The following is a 23,673-nucleotide window of genomic DNA, read 5'->3' on the forward strand; positions in this document are numbered from 1 at the left end:
TCTCATAATCAACTATAAAGTATTTTTCCCAATCCGGAAATGAGCCCCTTAACCAGGGCCTTGATGTCACTTCTTGGCGCGCCATGGACAAAAAACACTGCCTCTCCTCTTTACTTGAGGCATATCGAGACAAATTCTTTAGGCACATTAATCTGTATTTCACCTCATGTAGCTCAGCTGCTGGGTCCATCTTTGGTCAGGTTCTGTCAGGGTTTGGGGAAACAGGGCCCAAGTGCAGCAGAAAGGGAGGCAGGTGTGGGTACGAACAAAAGGCGAGCTTTATTCCAAAGCTGTTTTACAAAAATACAAAGTTAGGTAACATCCAGGGCATGAAAAACACTTGACTTGAACACATGAAAGACGATAACGAACTGACAGAGAACACAAGGGAAAGCAGGACTAAATACAAAGACACTAATCACAACACAAGCCACAGCTGGGGAGGGGAGGCAGAAACACGAGGGCAACAGGTGACAACAATGAAACAATCAGACACAAGGGAAACCAAAAGACAGGAAGTAAAACTACACATGACACAACAGAGGGAAAACATTTCAAAATAAAACAGGAAACAGACACAAAACAAGGATCATGACAGGTACTATGGTTTGAAAAAAGCACTCAACAAAACTACAAATATTGTTAAGAAGGCTTCATTGTAGTTTTACATGGTTTACCTGCTTCAATGGGCAGTGACCTCTCAATGCAATGCTATCATGTGTAAAGCCCGCTCTGCTAACGACGATGCAGCCTGTGACGTCATCAACTCCACTGTTAGAGACTGCAAACACAGCACCCAAATGCCCTCATCCTGATCTCTGGAAACTTTAATCCTGCCGCCTCTCTTTCAAAAACTCTTCAACAACAGACACAGACACTGGAATGGCTGCCATACATGTAGAGATTGAGATTTAAGAAATATTTGGAGTGGTCTCTTAATTTTTCCGGAGCTGTATATATATATATATATATAGTGGCTTCTCGCCATCCTCCAGCCCCTCTTCCAGAACTCGTCTTTGGCCCTGTTTCCGTCCCTGCCTCCGCCCCCCAGAGTTCCCCAGCCTCGGCCTTCGCCCCTGTCTCCGGCCCCCAGTGTTCCCTCGCCGTGACCTACGCCCCTGTCTCTGGGGCCTATCGGCCTCTGCCTTGCTCCCGGGCCGTCCGCTTGCTTTTTGTTGGAACCCCACCCTTGCCTGTCCTGCTTACACTGCTGCACTTGGGTCCTGTTACCAAACCTTGACAGAACTGTGTCACAGCACACTGGATCAAGCCTGAAACTCTAGAAAGGTTTTGCTGCCAGCAAATTCTTGAAAGCCAAAAGTTCCTGGGTTTTGGGTCGACACAATTCTCATCACATTCGCCATGAATGGTTTTGTGCGCCAATAATAGCGAACATCTCCCTCATGTATGGCCATGGGTGAGGGAGATGAATATCGCCGCTGCTCTCTGTATTTTCACTAAGTTCATCCCCCTTGTCTGGCTCTTCCACTTCTACAGTGCCAGCAATGTCAACCAGCCAAAACTCAGCAGTGCCAGATTTTTGCGGCCTAAAACAGCACAATGTCTGGTCTTCTTAGACATCCTGCTGAAAGAGGTGGCCAAAAACACACAGACACACAGAGGTGCTGCGGGAAGGGTTTCAGGTAAGGCGTTGGGCGGGTCTCACCGTTGTTGGTTTGCTGCTAAAGCTGTATAACCCACAAATGACGGCAAAGATGAATTTTACGTCAGGTATGAACCCAAACCCAAGCGGCTTTTGAGCGGCTTGGATCAAGAGGGAAAGAGAGAGAACCTTTTCTGCTGACACTTTCTGAGTCTTTTAACACACACGTATACACTATATAGACACAAGTATTGGGATACCTACACATTACACATACAGGAGCTTTTATGACATCCCATTCCAAATTGTTAGGCATTAATGTGAAGTTGGTCCCCCCCTTTGCTTCTACCCTTGTGGGAAGGCTTTCTACAAGATTTTGGAGTGTGTGTGTGGGAACTTTTGTCCATTCATCCAGAAGAGCATTTGTGAGGTCAGACACTGATGCTGGAAGAGAGGGGCCTGGCTCGCATTTCGGCACAATTTTGTATTGGATACCATTATGCTAGATTAAAAATTCAGTAAATTATGATTAGTTGTTTGGTCTACAAAAATGAAATAAAATGGGGGGGAAACGGATTTACTCTCTTAGAGAAAAGAGGAACTAGCCAACAAATATTTACATTTTAGAAGCCTAAATCAGAGAATTTTGACTTTTTTATTACTCAAATTGATTAATATATTTTTAAATAGTTGCTTATTAATTAAACAGTTTGCAACTTTAATTCACACAGTATTGCTCTTAATCTTTGATTAAACTGTGTCATTATTATTGTGTGAAGTAGGTTTAACAATTTATAGATAGCTTCACTAGCAAGGACCACGTCACAACAATGTGATGTTTGTAGGTTTATTGAAGGACTGACAATCAATTGATATTGATGGGGTGATGTAGTGATTATGACTGATGCCTTCTGTTGGTCTGGTCTGGGAGGACATGTGTCCGTGCAGATGGAGACTCTGAGTGGGGGTTCCATCTCCAGCATGGTTCTGCTCGGGCAGATGACGGCCCCCAAAAGTGTCAGATTAAATACAGTTGAGTTGAGCGTGTGCGTGTCTGAGATCGTTTAGATCATCACGAATGTAAGCATGGTACGCATGGGATGACCAGCGGCCGAGGACTGCTGTGGACGCTGCTCTGATGCAGAAGGAGTGGCTTGCGTAATGTTGTGAGACTATCCCCGGCTGAGTGATGCTTCTGGAACCAGAAGCGTGTGGCCATTTTTCCTGTTTCGGTGAGAAAGAGTGGATGTTGAGCCATTGCGTGGGCAGCGTACCTAGCGCTGAGGTATTTTGGGCTGAGATAGGATTTGAGACGGAACATGTCGATGGGGAAAGAAATTCCCAGCTGATCTGTTTTACTCCTTCGGAGTGTGAATGTGAGGGAGTCGTTTGTGTGGATGGAAATGTCAGATAGGCAGGGATGATGATGAGGATTGTAGGTGGATGAAGTAGGAGCAAATTCGAAGCATTGCAGGAAGCCGAAGAATGCTAGCAGAAACATGCATTCGAGGGTAAGGTCACCCATGGGTGATACGTACCCTGAGCATAGGGCACGGATGCAGAGGCTGAGGTCAGAAGTGAGAGGCAGTCGTTTGGCATTGAGGGAAGGTTCCTGCTTACGCAAGGCTTTGATCAGCATCGTGACTTGGCTATGGAACGTAGAAGGACATTGTTGGCCACTGGCTATTTTAATGAAGAAATTGATTGCTACCAAGTAGGTCTGAATGGTGGAGATCCGGCATTTCCGGATGGAATGAGTGATGAAATTGCAGATGGATTTGACGTTCAGAGTGGGGTATGGTAGCTGGTACAGTGGGGCAAAAAAGTATTTAGTCAGCCATCAATTGTGCAAGTTCTCCCATTTAAAAAGATGAGAGAGGCCTGTAATTTTCATCATAGGTAAACCTCAACTATGAGAGACAGAATGAGAAAAAAAAATCCAGGAAATCACATTGTAGGATTTTTAAAGAATTTATTTTCAAATTATTGAGGAAAATAAGTATTTGGTCAATAACAAAAGTTCATCTCAATACTTTGTTATATACCAGTGTTTCTCAAACTTTTTCAGACCAAGGACCACTTAACCAATAAAAAAATACTCACGGACCACCTAACTCCCCCAATATCCCAAAACAACATTCTGAGGGAAATTGAGGTGCAACAGTTCAATACAAAGAAGGAAGGAGAAATATACACTAAATATAACTAAATACACACCAAATATAACTAAATATAAACTCGAATAAATACAATAGGCCTGCTTACTACTCCAACAGTATATTAGAAATTACAGCCTAATAATAACAGCTTTATGTGACCTTCTCTATATCGCTCGTTCACACATTAAATCAACAATACAAATACAACTCAAATTCTACAAGCATTTCGTTCACATGCAATTTAAACGGTAAATGCTGATAGATTTTACACATCATATGAAACATAGACTACATTTATTACTGAGTTTATGTCCGAGCGAACAGAGAGATACGCAAAATGCACCGCATTTAGTACCACACAAACTTCTGCTGTGTATTTTCTAAAATAAAATACAGTAAAACTATGGTTGCAGGCCCAAGTTTAACAAGAATTTAACAATAAACACAAGGTAATTATTTACACTGTTACATTTACAAATAGCATTGTTTACTCACTCATACACTACGTGTCTCTGTTGCTACCTAATGGGAGGAATGGTGCTGCTTGTGCTGAGACATCCGTGAAACAATGTCTGGATCCAAACGGGAGAGTTTTAGTCTCATATCACAGTCCACATTGATCCTGTTACGCTGCTTTGTTTTCAGACCAACAAGTGTAGAAAAAACAACTTCACAGTTGTAGGTGGTTGGAAACGGCATCAACAGTTTCAGAGCAGCGTCAGCCAGCTCTGGGTGCTCAGGCTGGACGTGGACCCAAAATCTGTCAAGCTTTTTCTCTCTGAAAGTCGTCCTCAGTGTCCCATCAGATGCGATGTCCACAAGGCTGTCAACCTGTCTTGATGGGAGTTTGGAACTGACGTGTTCGATGTGCGTTTTGTCCCCAAATGGATTCCTGAACCACTCATAGACTGCATCTAGTTCTGGGAAATATCTTCCCAGCTGAAAGTGAAGGCCTTGCAGATGTTCCTTGAAGGCTGCAACTGTGCTGCCGTCCAGCTCTTCATCTGCAGCAAGGAGAAAATCCACAAGCGTCGGAAAACAGTCAAACTCCTGGCGATCCAGACGGACACACCACAATTCCATCTTGAGTCGTGCGGCTTTAATTTTGTCCTGCACATTGAAGGCGGTGACGGCTTTTCCCTGCAGCGCTAAGTTCAAAGCATTGAGAGCGCTAAAGACATCGGCCAGGTATGCCAATTTTGAGAGCCACTGGAAATCATGCAGTCTGTCATACAGTTCATCAGTATGATGCAAGAATAACATCACCTCATCGCGCAGTTCAAATAGACGGGTGAGAACTTTCCCACGCGACAGCCAGCGAACTTCAGTATGGAAAAGCAGTTTTGTGTGTTCACTTCCCATTTCATCACACAGCTTTAAAAAGACGTGTGTTCAGTGCTTTGGTTTTTATTGTATTAACAATTTTCACAGACTCGTCCAGTACTGATTTGAGGCATGGTGGCATTTTTTTCACAGCCAGCTGTTCTCTGTGAATGCAACAGTGTGTTGCTAGGGCGCAAGGTGCAACTGCGCGTACGCGCGCTGCCAGTCCCTTGTGTTTCCCAGTCATTGCAGTTGCACCATCTGTGCAAATACCAACACATCGTGTCCAGTCGATATTATTCTGCAGGATGAAATCGTTGACTGAGTCAAAAATGGCTTCCCCTGTGGTGTTGGTCGGCAGGAACGACAAAACAGAAATTCATCCTGCACACCGCCAGCATAAATGTACCTTACAAAACACAGCAGATTTGCCTCATTCCTGATATCAGTTGACTCGTCCAGTTGCAGTGTGAAAAACTGGCTTTGGCGTAAACGTGTGATCAGCTGATCTTTCACATTTTCGGCCATGGCTGTTATTCGCCGCTGGACAGTATCATTGGAGAGGGGGACCCTGTTCATTTCGTTGCTTGCTTTCTCCCCAAACAATACATTAGCCATAACCTTGGCAGTTGGTTTGACTAAATTCTCACCTATCGAATGAGGTTTCCCTGTTTTTGCGATGAGAAGGGATACCCTGTATGATGCCTCTGTAGCCTTCGCATTTTCCCCCGTCGCAAAAAAATGTTAGGGCGCCTTCGTCATGTGTTTTTAAGTTCATCACGTTTTCTCTCAAACAATGCTAAAGGTTTCCCGATGTAATCCTTGTGTTTGCTCTCAAAATGACGCTTGAGCTTGGCGGGTTTTATAGCCTCGTTAGCCAACGACTCGTAGCACAAAACACAGTGTGGATTGGGACCCTCTTCATCTCCAAAATCCAAATTGTATGTAGTCGCTGTGATATTTTCGCTTCACTTTAGCGCAGGACTTTCCGCAATCAAGCCGAGTTTCTAAGCTTTCAGCCCGGTGGTGGTTAGATGGCGAACCCGTCTCCTGGGACTCAGTAACACAGATAAAATCACTTGTCGCTGCGGCTGAACCACTTGTAGTTGCTGGATCTCCTGCATCAGGACGATGCACCTTGACTGTCACGTCAGATTTGTCATTTAATTTTCTTTTAACTGACCCTGTCTTTAGCCATCGATCCATCTTGTCAGTTGACAGCTCAAATTGACCGCGCAAATCATTTATGACATAAGATCGTAACCTACGTAGCTACGAACCTACGTAGCTACGCTACATCTATGCTACACTCTATACTAGTAATTTTAAGACAGTTTGAGAAACACTTTAAACTTATAATATATTAATTTCAAATGTGACATTTTACCAAAATACTCACGGACCACTAGGGGTCGCTCACGGACCACCAGTGGTCCGCGGACCACTCTTTGAGAAAGACTGTTATATACCCTTTGTTGGCAATGACAGAGGTCAAACGTTTTCTGTAAGTCTTCACAAGGTTTTCACTCACTGTTGCTGGTATTTTGGCCCATTCCTCCATGCAGATCTCCTCTAAAGCAGTGATGTTTTGGGGCTGTCGCTGGGCAACACGGACTTTCAACTCCCTCCAAAGATTTTCTATGGGGTCGAGATCTGGAGACTGGCTAGGCCACTCCAGGACCTTGAAATGCTTCTTACGAAGCCACTCCTTCGTTGCCCTGGCGGTGTGTTTGGGATCATTGTCATGCTGAAAGACCCAGCCACGCTTCATCTTCAGTGCCCTTGCTGATGGAAGGAGGTTTTCACTCAAAATCTCACGATACATGGCACCATTCATTCTTTCCTTTACACAGATCAGTCGTCCTGGTCCCTTTGCAGAAAAACAGCCCCAAAGCATGATGTCTCCACCCCCATGCTTCACAGTAGGTATGGTGTTCTTTGGATGCAACTCTGCATTCTTTCTCCTCCAAACACGACGAGTTGAGTTTTTACCAAAAAGTTCTATTTTGGTTTCATCTGACCATATGACATTCTCCCAATCCTCTTCTGGATCATCCAAATGCCCTCTAGCAAACTTCAGACGGGCCTGGACATGTACTGGCTTAAGCAGGGGGACACGTCTGGAACTGCAGGATTTAAGTCCCTGGCGGCGTAGTGTGTTACTGATGGTAGCCTCTGTTACTTTGGTCCCAGCTCTCTGCAGGTCATTCACTAGGTCCCCCCGTGTGGTTCTGGGATTTTTGCTCACCGTTCTTGTGATCATTTTGACCCCACGGGGTGAGATCTTGCGTGGAGCCCCAGATGGAGGGAGATTAGCAGTGGTCTTGTATGTCTTCCATTTTCTAATAATTGCTCCCACAGTTGATTTCTTCACACCAAGCTGCTTACCTATTGCAGATTCAGTTTTCCCAGCCTGGTGCAGGCGTACCATTTTGTCTCTGGTCTCCTTTGACAGCTCTTTGGTCTTGGCCATAGTGGAGTTTGGAGTATGACTGTTTGAGGTTGTGGACAGGTGTCTTTTATACTGATAACGAGTTCAAAAAGGTGCCATTAATACAGGTAACGAGTGGAGGACAGAGGAGCCTCTTAAAGAAGAAGTTACAGGTCTGTGAGAGCCAGAAATCTTGCTTGTTTGTAGGTGACCAAATACTTATTTTACCGAGGAATTTAACAATTAATTCATTACAAATCCTACAATGTGATTTCCTGGATTTTTTTTTCTCATTCTGTCTCTCATAGTTGAAGTGTACCTATGATAAAAATTACAGGCCTCTCTCATCTTTTCAAATGGGAGAACTTGCACAATTGGTGGCTGACTAAATACTTTTTTGCCCCACTGTATGTGCCGTGATATGCCTTAAAGCAATTCCAGCCGGTAAGATATGCTGACATGGAGCTTGGGGCAAGGTTGTTGAGGATTGCTTCCCGTGAAGCGGGAGAGAGGAGTTCCAGTTGTGGACCTAATCCAATATTGTTGCTGAAAACGGTTGGACTGCTATGGGATGGAGATCCGATTCTGGAGCCAAGTGTCTGAATTTCTGAAATTGGAAACGATACAAAGAATCAGCGATGGTATTCCTGGACCTGGAATTTGTGCTGCTCTTAGGATGAACTGATGTTGAGCTGAGTTTAAAGTGAATCTGCGCAGGAACTACACGATGGCAAGGGAGTGAGACTGGCCTTTGTTAAGGATCTCAACGACTGCGCTGTTATCGGTGTGGGTGTGGATGAGTATGGCTTTCCTAGACCATTCGTGACCCCAAAGGATGGAAGCTATGATGATCGGGTTCAGCTTGTGAAGCGTAGATGAAGGAGAGAGCGCCTGTGAATTGAAAGCTAAACTCTGAGAGCCAGACGGAGGAGAACCATTTCCCTGCATAGTAGCCACCAAAGTCTATGAAGGGAGCTGCGCCCGTGAAGAGTCGAATATCCTCGGGTTTGGTGATGAAGTCATCGTAAAACAAGGAGATGCCGTTCCATGAAGATGAGAAGTCCTGCCAGAGGTGATTTTCCATTTTGCATGCATCGTCCAGGACTAATCGATCGTGGATGGAGGGGACAGATGCAGCTTTGTTCAGCAAGTTCGACAAGAAAGGTTTTGCTTTTGGTATTATGCAGATGGCATAATTGAGGTGGCCGAGGAGGGCTAACAGCTGAGGTTTTGTGCATCTGTCTGCCAGCATGTAGTTTGACAGGAGAAGAGTGATGCGTTGTATTTTCTCTGAGGGTAGAGTAGCATGGAAGCACATTGAGTCCAGGGTGATGCCTATCGAGGTTGTAGGCCCTGAGGTTTTCTCTTCTGAGGGACGAATGTGAGGCGTACCAAGAAGTAGTAGGCTCTCTTTCCAGTACACCCCGAAGAAACACCTGAAGTCTGGATGAAAAGGCAAGATTTCGAATGCACTGGTGATGTCTGCTTTTGAGGGCCATGCTCCGCGGTCTGCTAAGGGGATGAGGGTGATGGCGTGGTCGATTTTTGCGTATTGCATGGAACAATTGGGGCTTGGAATGACGCTGTTAATGCTGTTAATGGAGAAGACAGGTCTATTATGAGCCTTTTTTTTCCGGAGTATTTTCGAGTGACGATGCCTATTGGACTGATGCGAAACACTGCAAAGGGGGGATTATTGAATGGTCCTATCATGAATCCTTCTTTGACTTCTTTATTCAATAAGGTGTCGACAGTGTGAGGTTCTTTTAAAGCAGACTGAAGGTTGTGGCAGATGTGAGATGTGGGAGTATTCCTACACCTGGGTGGAAACCATGAGTGAAGCAATGGGTGAGAAAATACACTGTCTTGAAAAGGATAGACCAGTTGGAAATGAAGGTACTGAATGAGAGTCAGCTATTTGATTAGCATGTAGCATGGACCCCTGGGTTGCTGGATGAGGCACTGGTGCTATGAGGTTAGCTGCTAAAGGACGAAGGTAAGCAGAAGCCAGGTTGCTGTGGACTGCTGAAGGTACAGTAGAACAAGGGATGGAGGGATGAAGATATGCATGTGCAAGGGGAGTGTAGCTGGATGACTGTCCACTACCTGATGTCGTGCTCCGCTTTCAAACGTGGATTTTGCCGAGAGGCGTGTTGAGTGCGCCGAGGTGAATGGCCGGGGGCTGAGTGAGGCAGGCTGTCGATGATGGGAGGATTGGGACTGGCTGTGCCTGTGCCCGATTGGTTACCCTCACTGCTGAAGGACACGAGGCCTGGGATCTACCGGGCGTTGGATATATTTCCTTGAGGGAGCTTGAGCGGATGACGGCTGGTGTTTGCAATGCTGACTGCCGAGCGCAAGTAGCTCGTTCGGAAGCTTGGCTGAGATCCGATTGCTGTACTGTGGATGGTGAATGACCAGTTCTGAAAAGATCATCGCATAGATCTTCGTCTGACTCCGTTGGGTTGATCAGCAATATGGGATCCAGGGTGAGTTTGAGCTTTAGTAATAACTTACGATTTGAACCGTGATGACGCGTGAAGCAAGACGAGCAATGGCCGGATATAAATAGACTTAGTAGTGATTGGAGATGGGGTTGAGGAGTGGCCATGCTCCTGAACCTAAGTTAACAAGTTAACTTCATTTGTTGGCTTTAATTGAGAAATTTCCATTGTAAAATTAAAACCAAATTACACTATTTATATTCAAGAATTTCAAAGTTGAATTTGTCATTCAGGCTCAAAATGAAATATTTTGAGATCATAATTTATTTATTTTATTCATTTCTATGGATGATGTATTTCTGCAAGCTGGTCTTAGTACATAAATGTTTTAAATGACAAGAGAATTTCAAAAGTATTCCTTTTTGGATATTGTGAATAGACAATAAGCACAACATTTCAACTTTCGCAGCTTTCATCCATGCTGAATTCTGACATTTTAAGCATGCATTTTGCTTCTATTTTGTTTATTGTAAGCTTTTTATGTTTTGGCTTAATCAGCGTTGCTTAAAATCAACCCTCAGGTGAAATAATAATAATTTAATTTCATAAAACTTCAACTGTGCTCTACATTCTAGGGTTTAACGTTTAACCTACCTGTCATGGCACGCCAGCAACACATCATGTCTGAGCAAGTGTGTGGCCATCCTCCTGTTTATCAGCTTACAGCATCTGCCTGTCCTGCTATCCGTGTCTGTGACAGACAAATACTTCATGTTTATTCCCTCCCTCGGCCCAGTGTATATCACATAGAAACATTAAGAAGACTAATCTGAGCCTGAGCTCAGTGAAACTCATTGCTTTTCAGATGAAAAGCAATGAGTTGACAATGATACTGATGATAAATGACTTTGTGAAATATGTGCTGTGGAATAGCAACTTGCTGTACCTTGATTCTGGGCTTACAAAGTCTTAATGAGTCCTATTTATCTCAGCAAGCTGTGATATTGTATCAGTCTGATAGTTATAAAAATATCAAGCATTGTGTGTGCATACATGTAGACATGCTGTAATATAAAACTGTGTTTAACTGTGTACATATATATGAGAAATGACAGATATAATTTCAACCTGCATGCTGGACAGTATATTCTAATTAGTAACATTCAATAAGAGCATTCATGTGTACAGCCAGTTTGATTGCCATACTCTTGGTGTACTGTTATTGATATTTTTTTGTTAAAGTGATTAACAGCAGAGAATTAGTTGTTTTATTCACTTATTAACTATATTTATTCTTGTATCTAACTTGTGATAAAAGCTGATTTGTGATTGTTACTAACTTAACACGTTTTTAAAGTTTTCTTTCACTATTGTAATTTTGATTACATGTTAATTGCATGCCAAAACATGTGAATTGCATGCCAATAAAGCTTATAGAACTAAAATTGACTTGAAATACTGTAATGATAATAATCATTTTTCAGAGCTAAACTGAAAAGTATATATATTTTCACTTCCCAGCCAGCGCTGTGTTATCCGTGGTTTTCCTGAAGGAGACAGTGCGTGCTTCGGACATCGTTGGTAAGCAAACACTTCCTCTCAGAGTGCTGTTGTACGTCACAAGTCTTCATCTAACAGATCAGGCATATCACAGGGACATTATCTCAGTGGCAAAACAATCTTGTGACAGAAGAAAACATATTTCAGTTTACAACACCACTGAGCACCTCATTTCATTTCCTTTCACACTGAGATAAAAATCAAACATTCTATCCTTCAGTTTAAAAGTCTAATTGCTGTTTGTTTCTGCCTGTGGAAATACATTATCAATCCTCATATAGTTTTATGTAAAGTTGTTGTTTGTCATATGTTAAATTGTAGAGACTGCTGCTGAATGATCATGGCCTTTATGGCAGTCACAGTGTCACTCATTACAACTGCTACATTGAAAATCTATGTCAACAGCAAAGCACTGCATAGTGTTTGTTGCCTTATTTGAAATCACAATCATATTTTAGGGAGAGTAAAAGAGTGAAAAGGGTTTTGAGGGATGCTTTGAAGGATGTCAAAAAGGGGCTCTACCAGGCTGTTTAATTATTATCGAAATACAATACTGTTAAGTTTTCATGTTAATGTATTAATGCATATGTATGAGGGGCCGTACAGGCCATAATTCATTCTGGCCCTCTCACACACATACAGTGGTATGCAAAAGTTTGGGCACCCCTTAGGAAAACCACTGCATCAGTTTGTCACTTGCTGAGCTTTTGAAGCAGCAACTTCATTTTAACATATGTTATACCTTATGGTAACAGAAACATCTCAGTAGTGAAATAACTTTTATTGGTCAAACAGAAACATGTTTATGTGCATTCAAACAAAAATAGGCATGTGCATAAATTTGGGCACCCCTAAGAAATAATTCCATTAATATTTAGTATTGCCTCCTTTTGCTGCAATAACGGCCTGTAGACGCCTCCTGTAGCCACAGACAAGTCCCTTAAGCCTGGCAGGTGGTATTTTGGCCCATTCTTCCACACAAAACGTCTCCAGTTCAGTCAGGTTTCTTGGCCTCCGTGCATGGACAGCCTTCTTCAAATAAATCCATACATTTTCAATGATGTTAAGGTCTGGGGACTGGGATGGCCATTCCAGAACATTGTACCTGTGCTTCTGCATGAATTCCTTGGTGGATTTTGATCGGTGCTTAGGATCATTGTCCTGCTGAAAAATCCAACCCTGGCGTAGCTTCAACTTTGTGACTGACTCTAGAACATTCTTGGCAAGAATCTCCTGGTACTGTAAGGAATTCATGTGGCCCTCAACTTTAACAAGTTTTCCAGTACCTGTGCTAGCCACACAGCCCCATAACATGATAGATCCTCCACCAAATTTTACAGTGGGCAACAAGTTCTTTTCATTGAATGCAGTGTGTTTTTTTCGCCATGCATACCTGTTCATGTTATGACCAAATAACTCAATCTTGGTCTCATCTGACCACAGTATTTTGTTCCAAAATGCTTCTGGCTTGTCCAGATGTGCTTTTGCATACCTCATGCGACTCTTCTTGTGATTAACACTCAGGAAAGGCTTTTTGCACATCACCCTTCCAATGAGCTCTTCCTGGTGCAAAGTACGCTGGATTGTGGAACGGTGAACAACTACACCATCAGCAGCCAGATGTTGTTGTAGTTCTCTGGAGGTGGTCTGTGGCTTCTCTGTGACCATTTTCACCATCCTTCGCCTGTGCCTTTCCCCTATTTTTGTCGGCCTACCACATCTTTCCTTCACACGGACTGTTCCTGTGGCCTTCCATTTCACAACTACGTTTCTGACTGTGGAGACAGACAGTTTAAACCTGTCAGATAATTTTTTGTACCCTTCTCCTAATTTATAATGTTGGATTATCTTAGCTTTCAGGTCAGTGGAGAGTTGTTTTGAGGTCCCCATCTTGCCACTCCCTAAGAAAGAACCTAGGCCAGGCACAGCCAGCTATTACCTATGTTAAATAGCCTTTTTCATGATTGGTTCCACCTGTCTTTGTAATTGAAGGTCTAATGAGCTAATCAAAGCAATTTTGTGCAGCAACCTGTCAGCTATAAATCCGTACAGGTGTTGAAATGAATGCTATTTATAAGGGTGCCCAAACTTTTGCACATCCCATTTTTTGCATTTTATTTTATTATAATAAAACTATGTAATGCTACCCTAAGAATTTTGGTCTGGAAAACACTAAAACGTCTACATCTTTGTAGGAAAACAAATGTTGTTGCTGTGATCTTCTATTATAAAGGAAAAGCAAATTGTCATGAAATCTCAGAGGGGTGCCCAAACTTTTGCATACCACTGTACATTCTCCTTTTACATAAATATATTTTCACTCTCACACACAAACATTCTCATTTTACATACATATATTTTCACTCTCACACACATACATTTTCACTCTCATATACATATATATTTACACTCACACATTCATACATTTTGTTCTCATATTATCATATTTCAATGCACACATTCATACATTGTCACTCACATATTTATACATTTTCACGCACAGGTTTATACATTTTGCTCTCATGCACATTCATTCAATATTTACATTGAATATTATAAATAATATATGCATGTCTGAAGACAATATATGTATGCAAGAGATGAATGTATGCATGTGTGAGAGAAAGTATAGTAGAAACGGAAGCCAGGTCATTATCGCGCTTTGATTGGCTCAGAACTTCAGAAGGTCGAGCTGCGGGCTCATGTTCAAAATTCGCCGATTCAAGCCGAAATCGCGCTAAGCTCACATCTCGCTAGGGGTGGGCGATATACCGGTATGATAGTAAAAACCGGGATTGTGCTGCGCCATGATATGAATTTTGAGATATCGTTGATACCGCGGTATTCATAAATTCATAAATTGGCATTCATATTGGGTCGCATTGTCGAACATTCTTTGTCTTCTGAAGTATATTCAAACGGGCTTCGGAAGATTAACCTAACAACAGATCTCCGCTGGATTAATGAATGCCTGGACGTGTTCCTAAACAGCCTGTCTGTTCCTAAAACAGCTGTGCACAGAGTTCTCGTGCACCTAATTAATTAAAATAAGGGCACGCAAGATGTGTGAACAATCCAGACTCCACAGGCAACGCGAAAGCAACTTTAAACGATCAAAATCATGACATTATTTTAGGACATCACGATGTCTAGTAGAATCATGAATGTAGATGTGAAACAGAATTTTTTAGTCCGCGATAAGCATAACAGCGTGTTTAGAACAAAGCTTTGGAAATATTTTCCCCCGTGACTGATTTCGTAACTTCTTTTCAGTGAGGAGACGCACAACGCTAAATGCATATGCAGTGAATGATATTAGCCTACTGTAATTATGCCCATTATTTGATTTAAGTAATACAATACAACAGAAGGTAAGCAAGAAATAAAGGCCTGGTCCATATTCAAGCCTGCCCCAAATAAAGGCCAGTGCGATGTGCAGCCTAAGTAAATAAAAGCACTCGGCCACAATTTGAGGATTTACGGTGTAGACCTATTTTTATGAGCGGACGTTGCAAGCATTTTTTGCTGCGCGGCAGTAGTGCTAGCAATAGTGGATCCAAAACAAGAAGAAGAAGAAGAAGACGAAGACGACGACGAAGAAGAAGACATTGAAGAAAAAGAAGACATTGAAAATTAAAGATGAGTCAACAGGCAGAAAAGAATACCCAGGTGCAGGATGACGAATTGGTGAAAAAGAAAGGGGGCACCTCTGTCGTGTGGAACTGGTTCGGTTTTAAGATCTCCGACCTCGAACAAAAAAATATCTTATGTAAATTGTGTCGCCGTGCTGTTTTAGCGAAAGGTGGAAACACCACCAATTTATTAAATCACCTTAAAACGATGCATGTACGAGAATATGCAGATTGCATCAAAATGCGAGAAGCAATCACAAGCGACCAAAGACAAGCCAGACTTCCACTCAATCGCTTCAGCAATCACTACAAACATCATTCGCTGCCAGTACTCGCTATGAGCGGACAAGCAAGAAATGGAGAGACATCACGGAGGCTATAACCCATCACATTGCGAAGGACATGGTACCCATCCAAACTGTGGAGAAAGTGGGTTTCAAAAAGTTACTTCAAACTCTGGACCCAAGGTACAAGATCCCGAGCCACAAGTACTTCAGCCAGAAATGCCTGCCTCAACTTTACTTGGAATGTTGGGAGAGAGTTTACGGCGGAGTAAGCAAAGTCGATTTATGATGTTAAAATACATATTTTGCCTCAACTAATGCCATTTAACTAAGAAGGGCTATTCAAATGTGATTCAGATTTTTTTCCCCTCATATATCGTGATATAATATCGATATCGTCTGGACAGTGAAAATTATCGTGATATCAATTTTACCTCATATCGCCCACCCCTACATCTCGCGAGTGACTCGCGGCGAGTCGCGAGACTCGCATTGCATTGGTCGATTTTCCATGACGCGGCGTGGACGGGCGCTGTAATGGTGGAATATCTGATATCTCTTAACCTTTTTCGCGGGAAGAAAGTGCAGGTAAGCTTGAAACTTTTAACAATCTTTACAAACATGACAGAAAGCCTGATAACTATAGCAGTATTTTTTCTGGCTTCTTTGGTGGCAATAACTGTCGATGAACCGGGGGAAAAACAACAACAAAAACGTCAGGACGATGCGACCGGCGAGAACTGTAGTGGGGAGGGGGGCGCATGAGATCAAAATGTGTATGGTTCCTTTGAATAATAGGGTGCTTTTACTTTTAAAAGATCGATAAATGGATGTTGTTTGTGGAGAACAGTGTACTTTTCCACTATTGACGCATTTACAGTTGATAATGTCCTTTATAATAGTTGACTGATTTGATTTGATATGAAGGCTAAATGAAAAATAAGGCTAAATGAAAATCTTTCTTCAAGTTACTGTGAAAGATGAGGAAAAGTGACTGTTCAAAGGTGTGAAAGGTCAGAAAACCATCACAAACACATACAGTGGTATGCAAAAGTTTGGGCACCCCTTAGGAAAACCACTGCATCAGTTTGTCACTTGCTGAGCTTTTGAAGCAGCAACTTCATTTTAACATATGTTATACCTTATGGTAACAGAAACATCTCAGTAGTGAAATAACTTTTATTGGTCAAACAGAAACATGTTTATGTGCATTCAAACAAAAATAGGCATGTGCATAAATTTGGGCACCCCTAAGAAATAATTCCATTAATATTTAGTATTGCCTCCTTTTGCTGCAATAACGGCCTGTAGACGCCTCCTGTAGCCACAGACAAGTCCCTTAAGCCTGGCAGGTGGTATTTTGGCCCATTCTTCCACACAAAACGTCTCCAGTTCAGTCAGGTTTCTTGGCCTCCGTGCATGGACAGCCTTCTTCAAATAAATCCATACATTTTCAATGATGTTAAGGTCTGGGGACTGGGATGGCCATTCCAGAACATTGTACCTGTGCTTCTGCATGAATTCCTTGGTGGATTTTGATCGGTGCTTAGGATCATTGTCCTGCTGAAAAATCCAACCCCGGCGTAGCTTCAACTTTGTGACTGACTCTAGAACATTCTTGGCAAGAATCTCCTGGTACTGTAAGGAATTCATGTGGCCCTCAACTTTAACAAGTTTTCCAGTACCTGTGCTAGCCACACAGCCCCATAACATGATAGATCCTCCACCAAATTTTACAGTGGGCAACAAGTTCTTTTCATTGAATGCAGTGTGTTTTTTTCGCCATGCATACCTGTTCATGTTATGACCAAATAACTCAATCTTGGTCTCATCTGACCACAGTATTTTGTTCCAAAATGCTTCTGGCTTGTCCAGATGTGCTTTTGCATACCTCATGCGACTCTTCTTGTGATTAACACTCAGGAAAGGCTTTTTGCACATCACCCTTCCAATGAGCTCTTCCTGGTGCAAAGTACGCTGGATTGTGGAACGGTGAACAACTACACCATCAGCAGCCAGATGTTGTTGTAGTTCTCTGGAGGTGGTCTGTGGCTTCTCTGTGACCATTTTCACCATCCTTCGCCTGTGCCTTTCCCCTATTTTTGTCGGCCTACCACATCTTTCCTTCACACGGACTGTTCCTGTGGCCTTCCATTTCACAACTACGTTTCTGACTGTGGAGACAGACAGTTTAAACCTGTCAGATAATTTTTTGTACCCTTCTCCTAATTTATAATGTTGGATTATCTTAGCTTTCAGGTCAGTGGAGAGTTGTTTTGAGGTCCCCATCTTGCCACTCCCTAAGAAAGAACCTAGGCCAGGCACAGCCAGCTATTACCTATGTTAAATAGCCTTTTTCATGATTGGTTCCACCTGTCTTTGTAATTGAAGGTCTAATGAGCTAATCAAAGCAATTTTGTGCAGCAACCTGTCAGCTATAAATCCGTACAGGTGTTGAAATGAATGCTATTTATAAGGGTGCCCAAACTTTTGCACATCCCATTTTTTGCATTTTATTTTATTATAATAAAACTATGTAATGCTACCCTAAGAATTTTGGTCTGGAAAACACTAAAACGTCTACATCTTTGTAGGAAAACAAATGTTGTTGCTGTGATCTTCTATTATAAAGGAAAAGCAAATTGTCATGAAATCTCAGAGGGGTGCCCAAACTTTTGCATACCACTGTAGCTAAAACAACTGTATGCTAAGTGTCTTGCATATAGATTAACAAAATTGAATAAGTAGACATACAAGATGTAAGTGACAATTAAGTTTTAGTTTCAGTTACACTCACTGTTCTTTGTATTAGCTTTTGAAACATATTATATTGTATATCAATCAGTGTTATTATAATATTACCCAAAAAGCCTCAGCACAAAAATAATGTTGTAATAAAGACAAAAACGTGGCTGTATTCCACAAAATTTGCACCTCAAAATGCAGAAAATAGTGTTTCAGACAGTTATGAATTTCAAATTTTTGGGGGGGGATGCCCCCGGGCCTGTGGCGCTGGCGCGTTGCTAGGCCAAAAAAATTGGACACCCTGTAAAAAAAATCCTAAAAAGCTAAAAGCCTGCTGTCAGTCATTTGTGCACGATGGGGACGTAGTATGATGAGGAAACGAACTTGAGGCTCCAGCTTCTCAAGGGGATGATTGAGGGACAAGACGGATGGAACAACTGCACTAATTGTGACGACCTTCTCTCCCTGTGTCAAATCAGTTGCTTCTCCAAACGGCTTCAAGATGTCCACCAACTCCTTCAACAGATTCCAATCTTGTGGTGTGAATGACAACTCCTTATGCCCAGCCTTTTCTAGAATGGCACAGAGCTTTAGATGATCACACTGGAGAACTGCCTTTACTTGCCTCAGTGTTGAGTTCCATCTTGTGTTGACTGCAGCAGGGATGCCTTTCTGTTCCCCAAATTCACTATCAAACACATCTTTGAATGTTGTGCTTGTGTGCAGCAATGAGCTAAGTTTTGATAACTTGGAAAGAGAAGGACATGCCACTTTTGTTTCTTTCAAACCGTCTCCCACCACCAGCTGAAGAGTATGCGCAAAACACTGCAGGCGCTGTTTCTTTGACATAGCAGCATCTACCGTTTGCTGTTCTTCCAGGGTTAAGTCACACCAGAGATCAGGGTCATCAAGATGATCTCCGTCATTATCCTCTTGTTCACTGGGGAAGCACACAGTGAATGCCTTTTGCATGTTAGCAGCATTGTCACTAATAATGTAGTCCAACTTATCTTTGATGTTGTATTCATCGCATATTGACTCAAATTGGTCACAGATTCGTTCAGCTGTGTGTGAGCCTTTGAAGCGATTGCAGGCCAAGAGATTTGTATTTAGCTGTATCCTCTCTGTAGCTGTCTCTTTCTCTATCCAGTGGACAGTGACACCAAGGAATCCCCTCATCTTTCGGTCAGACCAAATGTCCACAGTGACTGAAACTTGCTCAGTGTTGCTCAATTGAGTTTTTAATCTTGAACGTCTCTCCCCAGCGAGGCTCTCTGTTTTTGATGTCAACGTTCTGCGACACACTGGGCTGTACTTACTGTCCATTACTTTGAGAAAGTGCCGAAAACTCTTGTGTTCCACAATAGACAGGGGAAGGTCACAATCAATAATCAAGTCGGACAGTATTGCGTTACTGATAGCCTTCTGCTGTGGATGACTCATGCTGTAATGCGCTTCACGACTGTCCAAAAATTGTGAGATTGAAGGCTGTTCTGGTTCATCTATGATGCTTCTACTCATCTGGAATTCTTCAAATCTGTAACAGGTAAGCATATAAAACAGATGTCAGAAAGTCCCTTATAGCCACACATAAATTGCATTTCAAACTATCTCCTCATACAGTGGTATGCAAAAGTTTGGGCACCCCTCTGAGATTTCATGACAATTTGCTTTTCCTTTATAATAGAAGATCACAGCAAGAACATTTGTTTTCCTACAAAGATGTAGACGTTTTAGTGTTTTCCAGACCAAAATTCTTAGGGTAGCATTACATAGTTTTATTATAATAAAATAAAATGCAAAAAATGGGATGTGCAAAAGTTTGGGCACCCTTATAAATAGCATTCATTTCAACACCTGTACGGATTTATAGCTGACAGGTTGCTGCACAAAATTGCTTCGATTAGCTCATTAGACCTTCAATTACAAAGACAGGTGGAACCAATCATGAAAAAGGCTATTTAACATAGGTAATAGCTGGCTGTGCCTGGCCTAGGTTCTTTCTTAGGGAGTGGCAAGATGGGGACCTCAAAACAACTCTCCACTGACCTGAAAGCTAAGATAATCCAACATTATAAATTAGGAGAAGGGTACAAAAAATTATCTGACAGGTTTAAACTGTCTGTCTCCACAGTCAGAAACGTAGTTGTGAAATGGAAGGCCACAGGAACAGTCCGTGTGAAGGAAAGATGTGGTAGGCCGACAAAAATAGGGGAAAGGCACAGGCGAAGGATGGTGAAAATGGTCACAGAGAAGCCACAGACCACCTCCAGAGAACTACAACAACATCTGGCTGCTGATGGTGTAGTTGTTCACCGTTCCACAATCCAGCGTACTTTGCACCAGGAAGAGCTCATTGGAAGGGTGATGTGCAAAAAGCCTTTCCTGAGTGTTAATCACAAGAAGAGTCGCATGAGGTATGCAAAAGCACATCTGGACAAGCCAGAAGCATTTTGGAACAAAATACTGTGGTCAGATGAGACCAAGATTGAGTTATTTGGTCATAACATGAACAGGTATGCATGGCGAAAAAAACACACTGCATTCAATGAAAAGAACTTGTTGCCCACTGTAAAATTTGGTGGAGGATCTATCATGTTATGGGGCTGTGTGGCTAGCACAGGTACTGGAAAACTTGTTAAAGTTGAGGGCCACATGAATTCCTTACAGTACCAGGAGATTCTTGACAAGAATGTTCTAGAGTCAGTCACAAAGTTGAAGCTACGCCGGGGTTGGATTTTTCAGCAGGACAATGATCCTAAGCACCGATCAAAATCCACCAAGGAATTCATGCAGAAGCACAGGTACAATGTTCTGGAATGGCCATCCCAGTCCCCAGACCTTAACATCATTGAAAATGTATGGATTTATTTGAAGAAGGCTGTCCATGCACGGAGGCCAAGAAACCTGACTGAACTGGAGACGTTTTGTGTGGAAGAATGGGCCAAAATACCACCTGCCAGGCTTAAGGGACTTGTCTGTGGCTACAGGAGGCGTCTACAGGCCGTTATTGCAGCAAAAGGAGGCAATACTAAATATTAATGGAATTATTTCTTAGGGGTGCCCAAATTTATGCACATGCCTATTTTTGTTTGAATGCACATAAACATGTTTCTGTTTGACCAATAAAAGTTATTTCACTACTGAGATGTTTCTGTTACCATAAGGTATAACATATGTTAAAATGAAGTTGCTGCTTCAAAAGCTCAGCAAGTGACAAACTGATGCAGTGGTTTTCCTAAGGGGTGCCCAAACTTTTGCATACCACTGTATATCAATGCTAACATTGTGTTAATATTTATTTTTGTATTATTATTAGGGCTGAACGATATATCGCATTTGCGATAATATCGCGATATGACCAAGTGCGATGTTCTAATCGCGAAAGTCTGCGATTTAAAAAAAATTTTAAAAAAAATTTACAAATTTTTTTTAATTTTTTTTTTTTTTTATTTTTTTTTTTTATATCATTTAAAAAATCATACAGTACATATCAACATACAAACGTACAAGGGGTACACACGTATAAAAATACATCAACATTATAAAGAAAGGCTGCGATTATACTCTGTTCACGTGATATGCGGGAGTAAAACGAGATTGTCTAACCACAGAGGCTGCACTCTGGTCACGTGACACAGGGAGCAAAGTTTTGAAACAGTCTACCGGAGAGAACTCGCAAGCAAAGCTAGCTGTAACCTACGCAATGGCCTCAGGCTCAACAGAACCAGACCCTGCGGGGCTAGTTTCAAAGAGGAAATACACATCAGTCGTGTGGGACTATTTCGGTTTTAAGAAAGAAGATGTTGCACAGAGTCAGGTACTGTGTAAAACCTGCCTGGTCAGAGTTGGTACATCACGGGGCAACACTACCAATTTGTACCAGCACCTAAAAACGCAGCACAAAACAGTGTATGATAGATGTATGGCTACAAAATCAAGCAGTGTGCAGAATAATCCTAGTAAAGTTAATCGGCAAGGATCACTGACCGAACTGTTTGAAGGTGTTACGCCATATGAACGCAGTTCAAAGCGGCACACGGAAATTACCAAAGCAGTAACCCAATGCATCGCGAAAGACATGATGGCCGTCAATACGGTGACCAAGCTTGGGTTCAATAATTTGGTAACTACGCTGGATAAGAGGTACAAAATGCCCTCCCGCACGTATTTTAGTCAGACTGCCCTTCCGGAGCTACATATGCAGTGTAGGCAGAAAGTAGCAGCGGACTTGAAGGCTGTGGAGTTTTTTGCGGCTACAACAGACATGTGGTCAAGCCGTACAGCGGAGCCTTATCAAAGCCTTACGGTCCATTATATCTCTGAAGACCTCCACCTCGAAGCTCGCAGCCTTCAAACGGCCTACTTCCCCGAAGACCACACAGGCGAAAACATTGCTGCTGGCCTGAGAGAGGGGCTTGCGTGCTGGGATCTCACTGAAGACAACCTTGTCTGCATAACGACGGACAACGCGTCAAATATGGTGAAAGCAGCACAGCTGAACGAATGGACCAGACTCCAGTGTTTCGGACACAGATTACATCTTGCTATTGGTAAGTTTCTGCTGAGAGAGAGAGAGAGTGTGTGTGTGTGTGTGTGTGTGTGTGTGTGTGTGCGTGTGCGTGTGTGTGCATGCACGCGCCTGTGTATCACTCTCTCCCACAAACACACACCACACTATTATTTCCCTTGTTCTTTAATGCTGTTAATTCTAGTTATGTTATGTCAACCCAACGCTGATGTACCCACCTCTCCTTATGTATTTTCTTTTTTGTTTTTGTCTTATGGTCTGATGTTCTTGTATGTCATGATGTATGTAACAATAGCTTTGGCAACACTGTTCCCATAGTCATGCTAATAAAGCAAATTTGAGAGAGAGAGAGAAATGGTGAAACCTTGTATCACACAACTGCAATTGTTTGAGTTACACTAATTTTACTTTTTTACTTAATTTTTTTTTCCTCCAGAAAATGCAATCAAAGATAATAGAGTATCCAGAGCAATAGAGCTCCTGCAGATGATGTCATATATGCTGGTCACGTGACGAGATACGACAGGGGCAGCCATTTTGGCAGTCATCGCGGCAGTAAATTGACAGGCACTGGCAGACTGTCAAGGATGGTGGATAACTGCTGTGCACCAGGTTGCACAAATAGGCGTGGGAAAAAGAAAGGTGTATCGTATTATCGCATTCCTAAAGACGCGGAGAGGAGGGAGAAGTGGATTGGAGCGATTAAAAGAGCCAGGAGCCTTCAGAAAAAGACTGAAAGATGGGACCCCCCGGCCGTTGGCTTTCGCTTATGCAGTGATCACTTCATATCAGGTGGGTGAAGGAATACAGTACAATGCTACAAAAAGTTTCTGGTCAGTTTAATTAAATTTAATTAGTTTAATTTAAGAAGTAGCACCCAGTTATTATAGCTAACGGACACTGTGATGTCCCTTTTTAACTCAACAAGTGTGGCTCTGGCGCAGCCTAGCCAGTTAGCAAG

At 42.4% G+C, this 23,673-nt stretch overlaps 1 protein-coding gene across 3 annotated transcripts in view; it reads left to right on the plus strand.

The window, feature by feature from the left end:
* Positions 1-23,673, plus strand: part of LOC134861805 (NIPA-like protein 2) — a 93,708-nt gene that overhangs the window by 21,826 nt on the left and 48,209 nt on the right. For 2 of the 3 annotated variants that reach the window (XM_063879284.1, XM_063879286.1), the window contains exon 4: positions 11,482-11,541. The exons of the other annotated variant lie outside the window; for it this stretch is intronic. In XM_063879284.1, coding sequence (XP_063735354.1) covers positions 11,482-11,541 — 60 coding nt within the window. The remainder of the gene's footprint in view (positions 1-11,481; positions 11,542-23,673) is intronic. 3 annotated transcript variants of the gene reach the window in all.

This window comes from Eleginops maclovinus, chromosome 3 (genome assembly GCF_036324505.1).
Source record: "Eleginops maclovinus isolate JMC-PN-2008 ecotype Puerto Natales chromosome 3, JC_Emac_rtc_rv5, whole genome shotgun sequence".
In the NCBI taxonomy this organism is placed as follows: Eukaryota; Metazoa; Chordata; class Actinopteri; order Perciformes; family Eleginopidae; genus Eleginops; species Eleginops maclovinus.